This window comes from Eucalyptus grandis, chromosome 7 (genome assembly GCF_016545825.1).
Source record: "Eucalyptus grandis isolate ANBG69807.140 chromosome 7, ASM1654582v1, whole genome shotgun sequence".
In the NCBI taxonomy this organism is placed as follows: domain Eukaryota; kingdom Viridiplantae; phylum Streptophyta; class Magnoliopsida; order Myrtales; family Myrtaceae; genus Eucalyptus; species Eucalyptus grandis.
In genome coordinates this window covers 39,948,562-39,966,184 of record NC_052618.1, presented here as the reverse complement: position 1 = coordinate 39,966,184, position 17,623 = coordinate 39,948,562, and the positions used below count along the sequence as shown (strand labels likewise).

Below are 17,623 nucleotides of genomic sequence, written 5' to 3'. Positions count from 1 at the left end.
ACGGAGCCACCGCCCGCCGCCCGGTCGCCGCCATGTGCGCCGCCCGGTCGCCGCCGCCCAGCCGCTGGTCGCCGCCCGGTCGCCGACGCCTCCGCCGCCGGTCGCCGGACGCCTCCGCCGCCGCCCCGGTCGCCGCCGCCGCTGCCGGTCGCCGGAGCCGCCGCCGGCCGCCGCTGCCGCCCGCCATCGCCGCCGCCTCCGTCCGCCGGCCGTCGCAGCCGCCCCGCCGACCACAGTGCCGACCGCCGGGCCGCCGACCGCCACCATCACCGGGCGCCGCCGGGAAGCCCATCGGCCGGTCGCGGGCGCCAGCGGCCGTCTCCGGCCTCAGGTGGGCTGCCGCCCGCCGCGCCGCCGCCTCCCGCCGCCGCCTCCCGCCGCCGTCGCCGTCGCCGCCCCGCCACCACCGCGCCGCCCGACCGCCCGCCGTCACCAGCGGGCGCCCGCCCCCTCGGCTATGCGAGTCGTCACGGAGGCCGCCGCCGCGGATCGCCGCCCCCCGCGGCGGCCGTCTTCGGCCTCCGGTCACCCGCTGCCGCCCGCCGTCGCCGCCACCTCCGTCCGCCGGTCGCCGTCGCCGCCCGCCGGCCACCGCTGCCCGCCGACCGCCGGCCGCCGACCGCCGGCCGCGGCCGCGGGAGGGGGCGGCCGATGGGCTTCCGGCGGCGCCCGGCGGTGACGGTCGGCGGCCGGCGGTCGTGCGGCAGCGGTGGCTGGCGGGGCGGCGACGGCAACCGGCGGCGGGGCGGCGGCATTCCGTCGGCAAGATTAAAAATGAAAAATACAAAAGAAATTGTTGCGTTATCAAACGCATTTCTATTCTTTTTCTATTCCGGAGTAGAAATTTTGTGTCGTTATCAAACGGGTTCTTTTACTCAGAAATTGTTCCCCGGAGCAGAAATAGAAAAGAACCATTTCTGAAAAAAAACTCTTTCCCGGAACAGAAACGTTTGCATGCGCTACCTTAATGGCCATAAAGTTTATGGAGGTTTTCAATTCTGGGTCTCAGCTACTCTCAGTCCTAGAAATAGTTGCTCACCAACCCCAACATTTAAAGGCATTTTCCAAGTCCTCTCTCTCTCTCTCTCTCGCTCTCTCTCTCTAACATTGAGAGTCCGAATGAGACAGGCCAAGAGTTTTCCGCTACTACAACGTAAAAAGACTCTGAAGTGATGGGGTTGAGACGGGCCAAAAACAAGAGATGGGGAGAAGATAGAACGCAATGGGGCTTGTTGGATTCGATAAATGACTGAAGGGACATGCTGATATACAGAGGAATAATGGCCGAAGGAGCCCTCTCCTCAAGTGAAAATCACTTTTGCCATTTCCCCATTTTTCCAAACAAAAAACGAACACATGGCGACTACCCTTGCAACTCCTCTCCAGCTCTCCGAACAGCGGAGGCTTCGCAATGCCAAAGCCCAATCACCCGCTTGTAGATGCCGTGAAACAGGCAGTACACGAACTCACAAGAAAGCAAAAGAAAAAAGAAGAAGAAAAAGAAGAAAAACCATAAATCAGATCAAATCAAACTGGCATTGCCAATTGACATCGCATTGGTTGTGCATGTTCGCTGGTCTGGCGGCTTCCGCGAGCTGCTGGTTGAGCTGGTTTTTGCCAAGTCTCCTCTATTCGCATAGTTGGACAGAATTAAGAGAAAATGGTGAAACTTGTAGTGTTGCAGAGGCAAAGGTAAGTGCATTCGGTGTGCGTGTATGTGTTCATCTAATGGATGCAGAGAGTGAGAGAGATTCTTTTTGTGTATATAGCCCAGTTTTATCAAGTGCTGGAGTCTCTTTCTTCCGCATAAGATTCTCATGGAAGAAGATCATCAAAAGTACTTCCGCCAAATCAGTTTAGGGTATGCAAAGATATTTTTTACTCGATGGAGAAAGCAAAGATTTAGATAGTGTCACGTGTTTTCTTTCTCCTTCGTCCTATATTATAAGGTGGAAATCCTGCATGTTCATGTTTCTACAGTAGTATCATTATTATTTACGAGTAATTGGATTTGTACCTTCAAATCATGCTTATTGGCCCATTGCCAAGTAGGAAATGATATAATGTGCTTATGCATATTAATGAACTCGATAACATCCGATCATGAAACCTTAAAATTCAATCAATAGCCACGGTTTTGAGCGAAGCTTATGGAAATCCTAAGGAATGTAGCCTTAACACTCTATTTGCAGTTTTTCTTTTTTAAATTGAACTTACTTTTCACATTCAGAACATTCGAGTTGACCATGACGATATTTCTCCTGTCACATGAACTGAGGTTACAAATGATGTAGGTGTTGTGCTCATGAAGTCTCTCGATGCTGCATCTTGCGGTTATCAATCATATCGGATGCAATGCACCGTTTATTTTGCAGATATTGATAGTGCTTGAAACTACATAGATGGATAACGTATAAAGAGGATAGCCAAAACTCCCAAAATGATGCTGCAAGACTAGGTTTCAAGCTTCACATGTAGAGAACTTGTAATCGTGTTGAATGAAGGATCAGCCATTCGAATGGCTGGCATACCCATCATGCAGGGGATACCATGGAAGTAAATACACCATATGATTTAGGTACACCAAATCAATATTATTTTGGAGATAGATAAATTAACTAAAAATCGTAAATGAATTTGATACCATGCAATATAAAACAAATTTAATATGGCACGATGGTAAAGGAAGTAAAGGATTTTTTTTTTCTTTTTTGAAATTAGACAAATTAGGAGAGTTTTGTAAAATATGTGGTCCATTGACGTATCATTTCTTGACACTACAGTATATTTTCTGTATATACATTTCTGAGATTATCTCATAACCTTTCACATTATATCTTACATAAATTTGTTCCATAAGACGACAGTAATAAAATGTCGGTGCATTAGTGGTTCTTGTAACAACATTGCGAACTAGACAATGATTCCAGCGTTTATGCTTTGACCATGGACGAATTGCCCTTAGATGTTCATACGATTGCTTTAGCAAGAGTTTGAGTATCCACCACATTGAAATTTGAATAATTTTGCGGATCAATTGTTCTTAAGGAACTTAGTAGTAAGATTTGCTTGGCAAACTGTATCTGTCTATCTGCTTGCTCGTGATTGGAGTAACTCCTAAAAGGTGCTCCATTTCTCTTTCAGGACAATGCTCATTGCTCATGCAGGGGACTGCAGGGCCATGTTCGGAAAGCGCGGAAAGGCAATTGAGCTGTCCAAAGACCACAAACCTGATTCTAGATAGAGCAGCTCGGAATTGAGAAACCCGAATCGAAAAACTCGGCGGGTGTCGTTTGTGATGATTACCTGAATGGTGATACCACAACTAAAATGTGGTAGGCCTTCCTGGAAATAGAATAAAAATGAAGAAAGAAGAATGGACAAAACAAAAGGGCAGAGCACCACTGTGCCCTCGGTGGAGCTGTAATCCCCGGGCCATCAGCCTCTCTCATTTCTTCGACATACTACTTCTCATTATTCATCTCCCACATCTCACTCTTTCACTTTGAGATCATCACTGGGCATGCAGAAGTTAAGCAGCTAGGTAAGCTACCAACATGAAATGCACATTGTAATCCCAATGTGCAATGTATAACAAAATTTGAGATTTCTCATAAAATCACAACTGACATTCATTTAACAACTTACAGCTAAAGCAGTCAAACTGCCTTCCTACCCATGAGCGGTTTGGGCGGCGATAGAGATCTAATCTCTGGTGCTGAACTAGGAAATATCGTGTTCAGCTTGTGCATAAGAATGTCAGCCCTCGATGGAATCTCATTCAGAAGAAACTGTTGAACAATCGGTTTCTTAAACCACTCCATGACTGAATCCCCTGGCGCTCTAAGAACCACTTTGCTCACCTCAAATGGAGATTCCACTGAGCTCAACATCTGTGCAATTACTATCTTCAAAGTGGGCCCTGTGACCAGCTTGATTCTTCTTGGAACAACACCGTAATACAACATTCTCTTCCTAAACCTATGCAGCGTGTGCACCACTGCTATTAGAGCAGCTCCCACAGACAAGTTTCTCACATCAAGTGACCAAGCAATATGCTGATCAAAAACAATTGCTTTAGGGAAAAGCTTATTCTCATATGCGACTTTCCAAACACACCGTGCTCGATTTATCTGCCCCATAAGGACAAGGTAATTAAGAAGAACATTAACAAAGTATCTAGCGGCACTTTCTTCAAGCTCATAATCAATAGCCTGGAAGAACTCCCGCACAAACGACAAAACAGGTTGTTTCCTCTGTTCAGGGCCTGTGAAGAGCCCACACATGAACGAATGTGCTTTGTGATTCGTGGCACTAAGAATTGACATCAAATGCCTCTCATTTTGCTCTTCTTGGCATCTCACAAGATGGGCCAGAATCGATGTGTAAAGTATGAGATCCACCTTTGCAGCAGAATTCACGTAGGTTTCAAGAAGAGGCTTTGCCGACTCATACAAGCCATTCTTCATGCACGATTCAAACAACTGTCTGATTATAAAATTATTTGTCCTAATTCCAGATGAACCCATGAACTGTAGCCACCTTAAAGCAATATCAACAGAACCCTCCTTGATATAAACCATCAAGACATCACTAGCACTCACATCAACAGAAAACCCCATGGCTTTCATTTCGAGAAGTATTTTAGCAGCCACATCTACAAGCTTCTTATTAGCCAGGAGAAGTAAAAGGGAAGTGTAAGTGCTTAAGCCAGGCTTCAGACCAGCATTTATCATTGAATTGTACAGCTTCATGGCAGCATCTACCTGTCCAGATGCAGCATGCATCTCCAGGAGGCAAGAGTATGTAGACGGCGTGGGCAAAAACCCAGCCTTCTCCATATCTGCAAAGGCAGACATTGCAATGTCAAGTTTCCCTGATTTTGCATGGGACTCAACAATCATCGTGTATAAGCCAAAATTGGGTCTATATCCAGCCTTCTTCATCTCATCCCACAGCCTAATTGCAGAATCCAACTTGCCAGCCTTCGCAAATGACTCAATCAGAGAGACATACATGGTTGCAGATGGCCTCAGACCAAAGCCCTGCAATTCCATGTAAATTTTCATAGAGGTATCCAGCCGCCCAGCTTTTCCCATGGAATCAACAAGTGAAGCAAAAACATTATAGCTCGGTTTAAAGTTCCTAACTTTCATCTCTTGAAACAACTTAAAGGCTGCATCCAGTCGACCTGATTTTGCCAAGCTAGGTATCATCAACTCATAGGTGGATCCATTCAGCATACTTGTAGTCCCCGCCATGCTCTCATATATCTCGAATGCCTTGTAAGGCAAGCCCTTGTTCAAAAACAAGCTCATAACACAATTATAAGTTTCCGCATCAATTTGCCAACCCGCATCCTGAACTTTCTTGAAACAACAAAAGCAAACCTCCAATTTCTCCGCTTTGGCCAAATACTGAATCACCTTGTTATAAGCCGTAAAAGAAGGAGCCCCGGTCGTACCTGAGATCATCTCCTCAAACAAGGATTGAATCCCATCAAAGTCCCTACTTTGATTCAACCCATCAAACAAAACAAGGTAGCACTCGTCGTCGTGAACATGCCACTGCTGTCTCTTCGCCCATCGGAACAAACTCAACGACGCGTCGCTCTCTTTAATGACCTTCATCGCCTGGACGACGTGAGTCATGTTCGGCACGAACTGGAGCTTGTCCAACTGGTTCTCCAAATCGGGCCCCCATTTCCACCTCTTCACAACCTCGACGATCTTCGCAACCGCCGACGCGTTCACCAGCGGCTTCTTGAGGCCGCCGATCAGCACATGGTCGTCTAACCCGGGCTCCACCGACCGGACCCCCTTCCCGGAGTATATGACGCTGCCCGACTCGTCTAAGTACTCTATCTCCTCAGTCCACTCGCTCGACTTAGCACCATCACCACCACCACTCATCCCAGAACAGTAGCTCCTAAAAGATTGACAACCAGGGTATTTCGCGAAAATGGGGATTTCAACTCCACGCCCCTCGAAAGGACTCCAGAAGCAGTAATTTCTGGAGGACTCGCCGACCCGCCATGCGAACGAGCCGGGCGCTTGTGAAGTACCGGCGCGAGGAGAGGACGACAGGCGGGGAATATTGATGAGGTGGGATACCTTGAGAGGGATCGATTTTCTGCAGCGATTCATCAGCGCCATCGCCAGCGCCATCAGAGTCCGGACATTTTCATGGGTTGACGCTTGTCAAACGGCGCTACTTCGTGCCGCCATAGCCGACGCCAGGGTTTAACCGAAGCGAAGTCACAGGAGAGAGAGAGAGAGAGAAGGAGAAACAGGAGAAAACAGAGGAGAGAAGAGGACCAAGACACGGGCTAACGGGCCACTGGGCCTCTTGAGGCCCAGATGGCCCAGTTAGGCCCGCCTAGACCCGATTGGTCTTATATAAATTTAAGAAAATGATGCAAATGATCTTTGAACTTTTAGTCCCTGAATATTTAATTTATTTAATGTGATCATTGAACTTTAATTAATGTATAATTTCATCCCTAAAATTTTAATTTATTTGATGAAAATATTCAATATTTTCCTTTAATTAATTCAAGTCCGAGATAATTCATGAACTAAATTGAACATACATTAAAAGTTCAAGAATTATATTGAACAAATTAAAAGTTTATAAATCATATTGTACATTGAACCAAAGTTCATGTACTACATTGAAAATTAAAATTTTAAGTACCGCATTAAAATTCAAGTGATTATTTTTGTACAATGAATGAATTTGAAGCAAAGTGCTTGAAAGCGCAATTTTAGCAGAGGTGATCCTTCCCAAGAGTGCACTCTTACAGAACCATAAATCAAACATCTGCATACTTATGAAACCATAAAACAAACATGTAACAACAAATGAACTCAAATTTCGTTATTATGTAAAAAGTGATCAAAGACTTATTAATCCAGTCAATTATGAGTAAATTATCAATAAAATAATGATTCTACTGTTCTCAAATCTAATTCTAAAATACCATTTGTCATTTTTTCTTTTTTAAACATTTTTAAGCAGGCGCGTATTTCAGCAGTAGACCATGAGTTGCTTACATACTGGACTTGCCCACCAAAAGAAGTTCCACGCCTTTCTAGGAGTGTAGGTTAGTGGCTGCAACTTAGGTACAAAATAAAGATTTTTGACATTGTTTTGATTTTACAAGTACTGAAGTTTATTTGTCAATAACATATTAATGATCCATTTATCGAGTTGATTACTCTTTGGCGTTCGTTTTCACCGGCGGGCATGTATTTCGACCAGTGGATTACAGGTTGCTTACATGCCTTACTAGTAGTGTCGCTGAATGGGTGTAACTTACGAAGAAAATTAATTGTTTTACTATCATAAACATTTGTCTCGAAATTACGAGTATCAACGTTGATTTGTCTGTAACATACAAAAAAACTCAATCAATTTACCGTATTGAATCCCTCTGAGGTCAAAAATAGTCGTTTGATTTTGCAAGTGGGATGCCCATTTTAAGCTGTTTTGTTTGGCAAATTTCTAAGAAGGTACTGGCGACTTACCATTTCAAGTGATGTTCATAAGTAGCTAATATGGTTAGTGAATTCCAACAACGTCATTGACATTTTTATGCAATGCTTGCATCTTTGGATCTCTTTGTCACTTTGCCCTTTACATTGATTTTAATGACCTGCAGCAAGAATCAACAGGCCTAGGAGTTTGATATTGAAATACTACCACCCTTCAAACTGTATACATCTGAAACGGTGAAAAAGATGTGATCTTCTCGGGCCTAACTCAGATATGCATTGCGTTAATCTTGTGCATAACAACGTCGGCCCTCGGTGGGTGGGGCATGATCCAGAAGACCGGAAGTCTGCCGCTTCTTCGTTCATAAAATGGCTCGAGACTGGAGCCTCGGTGTGGCTTCTCCGATTATCGAGACATGAGCTGTTGTTCAGAGTTTACTGGAGATATGGACACGGCACAAAGCTCCATGCCGGGGGGAATACAAAAGGAATGACAGTTGAGCTCCGGAGATGAACTTAAGGGACCTGCTTTTGCCCGGCTGCAGATGCTGGAGAAACGAAACCTCGTGCATAGAGAAGAAGCTACAGGTGTAGGAAAAGGAAATGAGTTATTTGCACAAGAATCTACTTCCCTAGCTTTAGTTTTCACTCGGCTCAATCTGCTCGTGCTAAATGAGTCTCAAGTTTTCGGATCGAAACAAGCACGAATGGCACCTGTTAGTCATAAAGATTGGTCAGAGAAGGGAAAGATGTGATTCATGTGGCCTATTCTATGCGAGGAAGCTAGACTTTTTTCATGCGAACCAGGTGAAACTCAAGAACAATTCTTGATTCTTGAAGGCAGAAGTTGACAAGAAATAATACTATCTTTTGTAATTATAGTCATCTTCAATGGCTGGATGCAACTTCCCATTTGAGTAATTCTAGGAGTTGTAAACTTATACCCGAAAGCCAACCTTTCTTTTTTCTTGTTTTGATACTGTAAGTGCAAGGTTTCGGTGAACTGCCATCGACCAGATATGAAAAGAATTCAACTTTGTTACATCCATGAATCAACAAAAGCCAGAAGACTCTAGTTACTTTTTTCTTCCGGATAATACAAGGCTTCAGATTTCCAAAAATTTAGCAGATCAAATGAGTAAGAGACATATACAATGGTATACAACTGAAGGCATTCCGGACATTGCCTTCTTCAATCATACAGGGCGCAAGAGCATAACAGGGAAAAGCTCCACCAAAATGGGCCAGGACTTCCGTCTATCTGACAGGATTTCACAACCAGAGGAGAGTAAAACCATTCTGCAATCATCATGATCTTTCTCTTGGCAATTCTGCTATCTGTCCAACCAGAAACTATCGAGGAAGTTTTGATCAGTCATATATTGTCAGAATACATGCTGTTAAGCCGAAAGGCGGACATGAACCTTCTAGGCTTATACCTCTGCGGGACATTCTCAACCAGATGCTACAGAGCACCCTGCTGACCTCTCAAGGTAATGTTTAAACTGTTTGTCGTTGTTCGTCTCCCGAATCCAGCATTCCCCTTTTGCATCATGGCAACAAATTCACCATAATCGATTCTTCCATCCTATATAGCAGATGAAACAGAAACTTGTGAGGATCATAGTGAGAGGGCAAGTTTCAATGACATTTAGAATGATGAGAACACTCAAATATATAGCTCAAAAAGTCTGGCCACAAACATCCATATAAAGACATGTGCGAGTACGTAAATAAATGCGTGGGCACAGGTGTTGCTTGTAGTATTTATATCTTATGTCTTGAGATATCCCGATAAGTATTAGATGCCATATATGGTGAGGAGAAACCTCATCAAACATCACATCATAAATCTTTCTAAACAAAATGACCGCTATCTATAGGAAACACTAGCTCAAACTCATCTTTATTAGTAGATGCATCAGATGGAAATAGGTTGAAAATTTAGTTTATTTTATCTCTGTGACTGCTGTCTTTGCTCGTGCTCAATGGGCATTGCTGTATGGCTATCAGACAACCAACATTGCGACAAGTGAATACCAGATCCATTTCACTATTAAAAAGAAAGCTCAATATGGTCATGTTTTCATGGACTTACATTATCTTGATCAACTTCTCTGATGATATCTTCAATCAAAACATCAATCATATTATGCTCGGCACAAGCCTGCTGGAGCTCATCAACCGTAATATAACCACTTCCATCCTTATCAAAGTACTGAAAGGCTGCAATTAGATGCTCTTCACGTTCGAATTTGTTAAGGTGAATCGTTGCGGCTATAAATTCGCCATAGTCTATTGTTCCATTGTTGTCCACATCAGCCTGCAGAATGAAATCAGACCTCCCTCTAAGATGACCAGATTTATGCATCAGATGGACTAATTATCTTGTTGGTTTTGGTTGATGTTCAACATGATAGTGTAAAGAAATTGGACATGATATGCTATAAGAACAGCTTGGAAAAAGTTGACTGAGGATGACAATTTAAAGACTCGGTCTTATGTAAAAACAAAACTACAAGCAGTGTACTTACAGCATCCATGAGATCACGTATCTCCGTGTCCTTCATCGTGGAGCCATATCTTCGCAAACCAGCTTTAAGTTCATCAAAGGTGATTGCACCACTGTTATCAGTATCCATCGCTTTAAACATTTCTTTCAAACCAGCAATCTCCTCCTCAGAGAGACTTTCAGCAATTACCTGGTCAGGCCAGCATGAGAAATAGAGTTTGTCAAAATTAAAACCCATTTCATAATCCAAAGAGGACTTGATGCAAATCAAATTACGTGTAAGTTTTACAGTTAAATGACAGTGTCCAAATACGCAGGAATCTTAAAATATTCAACAGGTCAAGTGCACATCCCAGAATAGCAAAGCATAAGAGAATTGAAATTTTGCAGACGTTTGGATGATAAGGGGACTTGTATTTTGTGTGCTATGTTAATCAAAGCCAGAGGGATCAATATAAAGGTGTCACATATTTACCCGCAGAGCCATCTTCTTTAACTTATTCATTGCAGAGAAGTGTTTGAGCCGAGAGAGAACTGCTGGATCTAGTGCTCTATCCGGGGCAACTCCATTCTCGCATATCCATGGATGGCCTGAAAATCATTTTCTTTAGACTCCTAAACAAAATATAGCCTCAAATAGTCAAGAGACCCTCCTCGATTGTTTCAATTTTAGAAGTTAAAAACCTCTAATTCCTTCATGATAAACAAAAAGAAAACAAAGAGGAAGGAAGAAATGGTAACTTTAATGGCTCCCCACTAAGTTGAAAATTATAATTGCGGTTGATATAAAGCAACTGACAGTATAAGTGGTAGGCAATTCACACTGTCAAGCATAGATATCCAGTGCCATTAGATCAGAAGCGTCAATTTCTTTATCCAGATGAAGCAAGAAACCTGCTTTTATTAGGCCTGAGCACCATTTTAGCACTGACAAATCCATACGTTTCTAAGAGCATTTTTTGAAGTAAATAGTAAAAGTGATGCTGAGAAACAATGCTTGGCTCCTTGAGACAATGCACTCCAAACAATAATGTTTAGATGATTGAGAAAGAGCTAAAGGAACCGAGCATACATAATACTTCATGAGCTGTCAAGCGACCGCATGGTCGACAGCACAGCATCTTCCTGATCAGGTCCTTTGCACTGTCAGATATTAGGGGCCATGGATCTGAGTCAAAGTCAAGGTGTCCCTTCAGCACAGCATCAAAGATTCCCTGCTGTGTTTCTACAATACAGAATGTATCTACTTATTAACTTCTGGTGCAATTAAGAACTACATCTTTTTCTTCATGAACAAGGATTACCTGCCCAAAATGGAGGCACACCACTCAACAGGATGTACAATATTACACCCGCTGTCCACACATCCGCTGCTGGCCCATAATGCTTTAGAAGTACCTCAGGGGCAACATAATATGGACTTCCAACCACATCAGTGAATATTTGCCCTGAAGCAGATAGCATGAGTGAAGTTTTACTGATAGCGCATGAAAAGAATATACAATCACAGTAACACATATCAATCACATGAAACGCCATGTTCTGTTTAAAAGTTTCGCTAGGTCAGATTTGATGGGGACAGACTCTACTTTTGTCAGTGCATTTGTACTCCTAACTTGTGAAAGAAAAATCATAGAGCTTCATATTGAACGAGTGGTTCTCTTGTAAGTCATCTGCTATGCTTGGATAACAAATTTCAGTGATTCGACTCCAATCAACACTAAAAAGATGCAGAGCCACAGAAATGAACTGCTCGAATGCTTGTGCAAATGTGCGAACTTCGATGCTCGAGTATGATTGCTTAGATGCTGGAGGTGAAATTGGAGAGAGATAGCATCTTGTTGTTTCATGTGCTTGACTTGAGTTAATGTACAATAAAAAATCTGGACCAAACGAGCTCCTATCCATACCTGGTTTGAAGAAAACGGAGAGTCCAAAGTCGATGGCTTTGAGAGAGAAATCATCATCCTTGTTGACGAGAAGAAAATTCTCAGGCTTCAGGTCTCTATGCATTACGCCGAGCGAATGACAAGCCTCAACGACCCCGACAATGATTTTCGTTAGCTCAGCAGCCTTCCTCTCACTATAATGCCCCCTCTGGATAATCCGGTCAAACAGCTCACCACCGGAGCAGAGCTCCATAACGATGTGGACGTACAATGTATCCTCGTAAGCACCCTTAATCATGACGATATTCTTTTGACCAGCCAAATGGTGCATTATCTGGATCTCCCTCCTAACATCCTCCACATCCTCCTTAGCAATCAACTTCCGCTTTGTGATTGACTTGCACGCATAGTCGATACCCGTGGCGATCTCCGTGCATAAGTAAGTGGTCCCAAATTGACCCTGCCCCAACTTTCGACCTAGCGTGTAGAGGTCCCGGATGTTAGCAGTTTTATGGCCTAATACATAATAAGCCTGGTTATCAGCGCTCCTCCTCATGACGATATCTTTCTTACAAGGACTAACGAGCGGTAAATTATCGTTACTTTTGCTATCTTTCTTCTCGTCGAGCTCCGGGGCCACGAGCTGCTGAGAGGTCAAGAAGTACAGTGAGTGACCGGAATTGGACCGATCGGATGGTGGGTTCCTCCCGGGATCGGCGGAATTCTCTAGGGGCTGTTCGTAGCCCTGAAAGTACTTATCATTGAGAGATCCTTGGCATGCGTTGCCCATAAAAGCAAAAACCAATCAGGACCCACTTCGCAGCTTTTACCTCATCCAAATGAGTCTCATCAAACATATAACTGCAGACAGGTTAAGATAAGAACAAGAAACAAAGACAAAAAAATTTGAGTTAAACCCAGATTAGATGCCTCAAACTTGAATAGCATACCACATATTAACAGGCAATGTCTTGCAAGATTCGAAGCTGGAATTGCGTGAGGACAAACAAGAACGGGGCAAAGACAGATCAAACGGTGCTTAATATATCTGTACACAGATGGTTCATGCCCTTGCGAAATCTGGGAAAGACGAATTTTACATAAAGCATCACACGTAGAGACGTGCACACACATCAACCTGCAGGGGGAGGAGAGAGAGAGAGAGAGAGAGAGACCTGGTACAGAAGACGAAGAGGGTTGACGAAACTTCGTGTCCGAGACGAGATGGAGATCACGTCGCACGAAAGAAGAGGAGAGGGAGAAAGGAGGAGATGGGCGAGGACGACGATGATGGCGCTAAATGCGAGCTCGGATGCTTCTTATTTTTCTTCTTCCCTCGGTTTCGTTGGAGTCAGTTTTTCCGTTATTTTTGGGCGTTTGTCGCGTTGCTTGGAAACACGAATCCGCGGACATCTTTTTGACTTCTGGTCAAGGTAAAAAATGGAAAGTACATTGTCTGACTCTCTCTCTCTCTCTCTCTCCGGATCATGCGGCTCTGCAAGTTTCTCTTCTCTCGTCCATTGCTCTCTCCACGGTCATTCTTCTTATCCTCCTCCTCCTACTTTGCCGGACGATTTGTTACCTAGACCCCGATTCACTGCGTCGAGTCCATCAATAACCCTTGATTTTGTGCCTCCCACGCAAACCTCTCGCTCTCGCACGTGAGACCCACGAAATCAAATTTGGATGTCGATCTGATACAATGGAATGTTTGGCCTGGGGAAGAAATTTCCCGACTCCAAACGCTTGCTCTCTCGTTCGGGAGTAACTGTCCGGAGCTATATCTTATAGAAACTTTTAGACGTTGTATGCTTGAAGGAAATGGGACAGGTTTGGGATGAACTCATCGCGTGGTTTTAACGTGGTGTAGTTGGAATGCAGCACGTAAGCATTTCCTTTTCTTAACATGTAACTCGTCCTAAGTATTTAGTAGACCGTTTCGAATTTTACGAATACGATCGTAATTATTCAAATCTTACAATCGTAAAATAGAAGATCGGGAATAAATTAATCAATGATCATCGGAATAGAAAATTATTATAGGTCTAAAATGAGAACCCATACTTGCAACGGTGGCCCTGCTCCAAAAATTGTATGAGTAAAACTCATTTTTTTAATAGGGTAGCCGGGTGAATGGTTTATTGAGTCTAGGTTTCGAAATTAATTTCAAACTATCCCAGACCCTACTAGGGTTAGAGTAGTCATGCATGTATACTAAAATTACCCAAGAAGTATAAAGGGAGGGAAATACGACATTTAGGTAATTTATACGTATCGGATCAATGCCATACCTATCCCAAACCATATAGGATTTTCAGCAATTGAAACAAACCTATCCCGCTTCCCTTGGAAACTCCTTCGCATCCCATTAATGTTTGGGCAGATTGAGTGCAAGATCATATGCATCTACCTACACATTTTTGACGCTTTATCCTAAGTATAAAATGTCGTAAAATGTGGTTTTTTTCATTTTATAATTTTATTACATCTCGTCATTAATCAAATGATCAACTGCAAAGCGTATAAAAAACACCCGCACCAAACATGGTAGGTTAAAAGTTGGATAGATCTAGATTATCCTACTTTAGACAGGCCTTTATTGACATTTTGACTAGCAAGACTCCTCCCCCCACCCTCCCGCGGCGGACGTAACACCTCGTACCCTATTTCTTACCACCCATACTTAGGGATAATTATTTAGAAAATTTCAAATTATTATGTGATGATCAATTCAATTATAAGCATTTCAATGGCACCAATTTAGTCATAAATTTTTATAAAACTTATCAATTATGTCAATTTAGTTTTAAATATTTTAACAATTTATTAATGTGATCTTACACCTTTTACGATTTGTCAATTTAGTCATTTTAACCGAAATAGTTGTTGTGGTAGCTTAGTCAAAGACCGACTATCTTAAACGGAATGTATGGAGATAATGTGACAAATTTTGTATTTTTAGATTTTCAATAATAATAATAATAATAATAATAATAATAATAATATTATTATTATTATTATTATTATTATTATTATTATTATTATTATTATTATTATTACTTTATTTTATTTTATTTTTGGCATCTTTAGGCCAACAATCTTCATAGGCAAAACCTCATCATCCATAGGCAAGGCATCAGGCCCTTGCTTAGATCTAGGTGAGGGCCACAACACCCTTACCCCAATCCAACAAGGGTCGCTAGCCTAGAGTTGCAAAAAGTTAAATATAAAAATTTCAAAAAGAATTTAAAAAATTACAAAACATGTCCACAACAGGTTGATTATGCTATTTAGGAAGGCCAATGCTATCTAGATCGCTATATCAATTGTTTCTAGCCAAAATTAGTCGAAATGATTAAATTGATAAATCATCACATCAGCAAATCCTCAAAATATTTTAGACTAAATTGATAAAATTGAAAAGTTTAAAACTAAATTGCCAAATTGTAAAAATGTCTAGAACAAAATTAGTACAAATTAAAGGTTTAAGAGTGAATTAGCAACTCTACAATAAATTTTAAAAATTTGGACAATTTTCTCCTGTACTTGTATCTCTATGTGCAATTAATATAATATAAAGGAGCAAACTTCAAAAATTTTCAGATATTATTAGATGGATTTTCATAGGTTGTTTAGTTATCTAAGGGCGTGAATGATAAATTTTTTTGTCAAAAATTGATTTTTGAAAGAGAAACAGATTTTTTATTTATTTCTATTTATGGATGAGTTTCTGAGCAAAAATCATGTTTGATAACAACGCAAAATTTCTCTTCTCAAAATAAAATTTTATTTGATAACAATACAAAATTTCTTCTTCTCGGGGGTGGTGATGGATGGCGGAGGCCGGCAACCAATAGTGGGAGACCGGAGACCGGCGGCTAGCAGCGGAGGTGGCGGTGGACGGGTGGCCAACTAGTAAAGAGAACGAACGATAAGAATAATTTTTATTTCTCATTTTCATTCCAGGAATACATAAGTAAATTTTTTTAACTTATTATTTATATTAGAGTATAAATCTGTTTTAGAAATAGAAAAATAAAATAATTTTACTAAATAGATTTCTATCCCAGAAACAAATTTGGGATAGAAATTTTAGTTTGCCATGCATCCCTAAAAGGTTGCAACATTTTTCTTTTCTTAGGAGCCTCAACAAATTCTATTTATTTTAGAAACAAGTAGGTAGCGGCCTAAGTGATCGAGTGCCATGCACAATCCCCAATCACAGCTCATAGACATCACGGTCTCCCTGCAACTCTGTTAAACGAAAGCTCTGCTTTTAATTTTGACCCAAAAAGAAAAGGTTAAAAGGAAAGGAAGAACCGCTCTCACAATGCAAATCTTGCTTCTAAAGAAAACGAAGAAGCACCCTTACACCTACCCGCAAGTCTGCTTTTGAAGTGAACGAAAAGGAAGAACACGAGACGGCAGTGAAGCTGTTAAGCCATTATTTAAGGTCAACTCCTTAGATTGAAAATCAGCTCATTGCCCTTTGGTCTGAACAAAAACGAACCTTACGACACCTCTCTCTCCGTTCTTGTCCTACTCAGCCAACGGAGCGGATTCGCTCGGTGCAGGAGAGTGCCAGGGCTGAGAGGAAAGCCTTCGCTGCAGCATCCAAAGGTTATTTTGCTGCCGATGACACCTTATCTTATAGAGTACTCCACCACAGAACCGTTATTCACTCCACGAACTCCAAGGGCCCCCTATAGGCTTTGATATGGTTATAGTTGAGATGGGGTACAACAGATTAGGGAACGTCTCGAGAAGGCTGAATCCGTGCCCGTGCAAGGGTATACTTGGTGGTGCTCTCGGAGCAGAAGAAGAGTAAAATAGGAAAGAATAAGAAGAGCAGAATAGCCTTCTAGAGTAGAGTAGGATCAGGTGTATTTACTTTTTCAATGTATTGCCGGCAATCCGTTTAGCAGTTTGCTGGCTGTTTTGAGAAATAGATTGTTGTCATGTTTGGTGTTTGAATGATGGGTTTGAATTTTAGGAGATATACATGAACATCTTTAGACTTCCATATTATTATTCCACCACGCCAGAGGACCCCTGGATATTATCGTTCCTCCGCCATTGCCAAGGCTTCAAACTTCTCACCTTTTCCCTACTTCTGGCCTTACAGCAATTCTTCTCTCTGTCCCAACAAGCTCGGCTCTCTTACGCTGTTGTCCACATCAGCCTGAAGAATTAAATTTGACATCACTCTAAGATGGCCGAATATATGCAACAGATAGACTAATTATCTGGTTTGTTGAGTTGATGTTCGACATGATAGTATAAAGAAACTAAACATGATATACTTTTAAGAACAGCTCGGAAAAAGTTGGCCGAAGATGACAATTTAAAGACTCAGTCATAAGTAAAAATGAAAGAACCTAAAAGCAATATACATACGGCATCCATGAGATCACGGATCTCCATGTCCTTCATCGTGGAACCATATCTAGGAAAACCAGCTTAAAGTTCATCAAAGGTGATTGCTTCACTATCTACTATCAGTATTTATCGCTTTAAACATTTCTTTTAAACCAGCAATCTCCTCCTCAGAGAGACTTTCAGCAATTACCTGGTGAGACCAGCACGAGCAATAGACTTCGTCACAATGAGACCCCATTTTCATAATACAAAGAGGACTTGGTGCGGATCAAATAACATGTGAGTTTTGTACAGTTAAATGAGAGCGTTGGAATTTGCAGGAATCTTGGCAAAGCATAAGAGAAATG

The 17,623-nt window shown here is 42.2% G+C and overlaps 2 protein-coding genes across 3 annotated transcripts; both read right to left on the bottom strand.

The window, feature by feature from the left end:
* Positions 1 to 3,331: 3,331 nt before the first annotated feature.
* Positions 3,332 to 6,275, bottom strand: LOC104415917 (pentatricopeptide repeat-containing protein At1g79490, mitochondrial). Its single transcript, XM_039317037.1, has one exon. It carries the CDS (start codon positions 6,165 to 6,167, stop codon positions 3,660 to 3,662), a length of 2,508 nt encoding a protein of 835 aa, XP_039172971.1. The 5' UTR covers positions 6,168 to 6,275; the 3' UTR covers positions 3,332 to 3,659.
* A 2,214-nt stretch (positions 6,276 to 8,489) lies between these two features.
* LOC104415916 (calcium-dependent protein kinase 26) lies at positions 8,490 to 13,660 on the bottom strand. Of its 2 annotated transcripts, none has more exons than XM_010027344.3 (8): positions 13,073 to 13,660; positions 11,919 to 12,758; positions 11,313 to 11,456; positions 11,081 to 11,233; positions 10,484 to 10,599; positions 10,031 to 10,198; positions 9,595 to 9,819; positions 8,490 to 9,084 (listed from the first exon to the last, which is right to left on the bottom strand). In XM_010027344.3, exons 2-8 carry the CDS (start codon positions 12,685 to 12,687, stop codon positions 8,962 to 8,964), a joined length of 1,698 nt encoding a protein of 565 aa, XP_010025646.2. In that variant the 5' UTR covers positions 12,688 to 12,758; positions 13,073 to 13,660; the 3' UTR covers positions 8,490 to 8,961. The 2 variants fall into 2 exon arrangements, with proteins under 2 accessions (XP_010025646.2, XP_039172972.1); XM_039317038.1 differs by lacking the exon at positions 13,073 to 13,660 and having other exon boundaries at positions 8,490 to 8,849; positions 8,936 to 9,084; positions 11,919 to 12,687.
* Positions 13,661 to 17,623: the final 3,963 nt, after the last annotated feature.

What these genes read in the sequence shown, in the direction of transcription:
- LOC104415916 (XM_010027344.3), bottom strand. Translation starts at nt 12,687, where the DNA reads ATGGGCAACGCATGCCAAGGATCTCTCAATGATAAGTACTTTCAGGGC. An exon ending in CTCCGTTTTCTTCAAACCAG is followed by an intron (nt 11,457 to 11,918) that starts GTATGGATAGGA and finishes TATCTGCTTCAG; the next exon opens with GGCAAATATTCACTGATGTG. An exon ending in TACGTGATCTCATGGATGCT is followed by an intron (nt 9,820 to 10,030) that starts GTAAGTACACTG and finishes TTCATTCTGCAG; the next exon opens with GCTGATGTGGACAACAATGG.
- LOC104415917 (XM_039317037.1), bottom strand. Translation starts at nt 6,167, where the DNA reads ATGGCGCTGGCGATGGCGCTGATGAATCGCTGCAGAAAATCGATCCCT.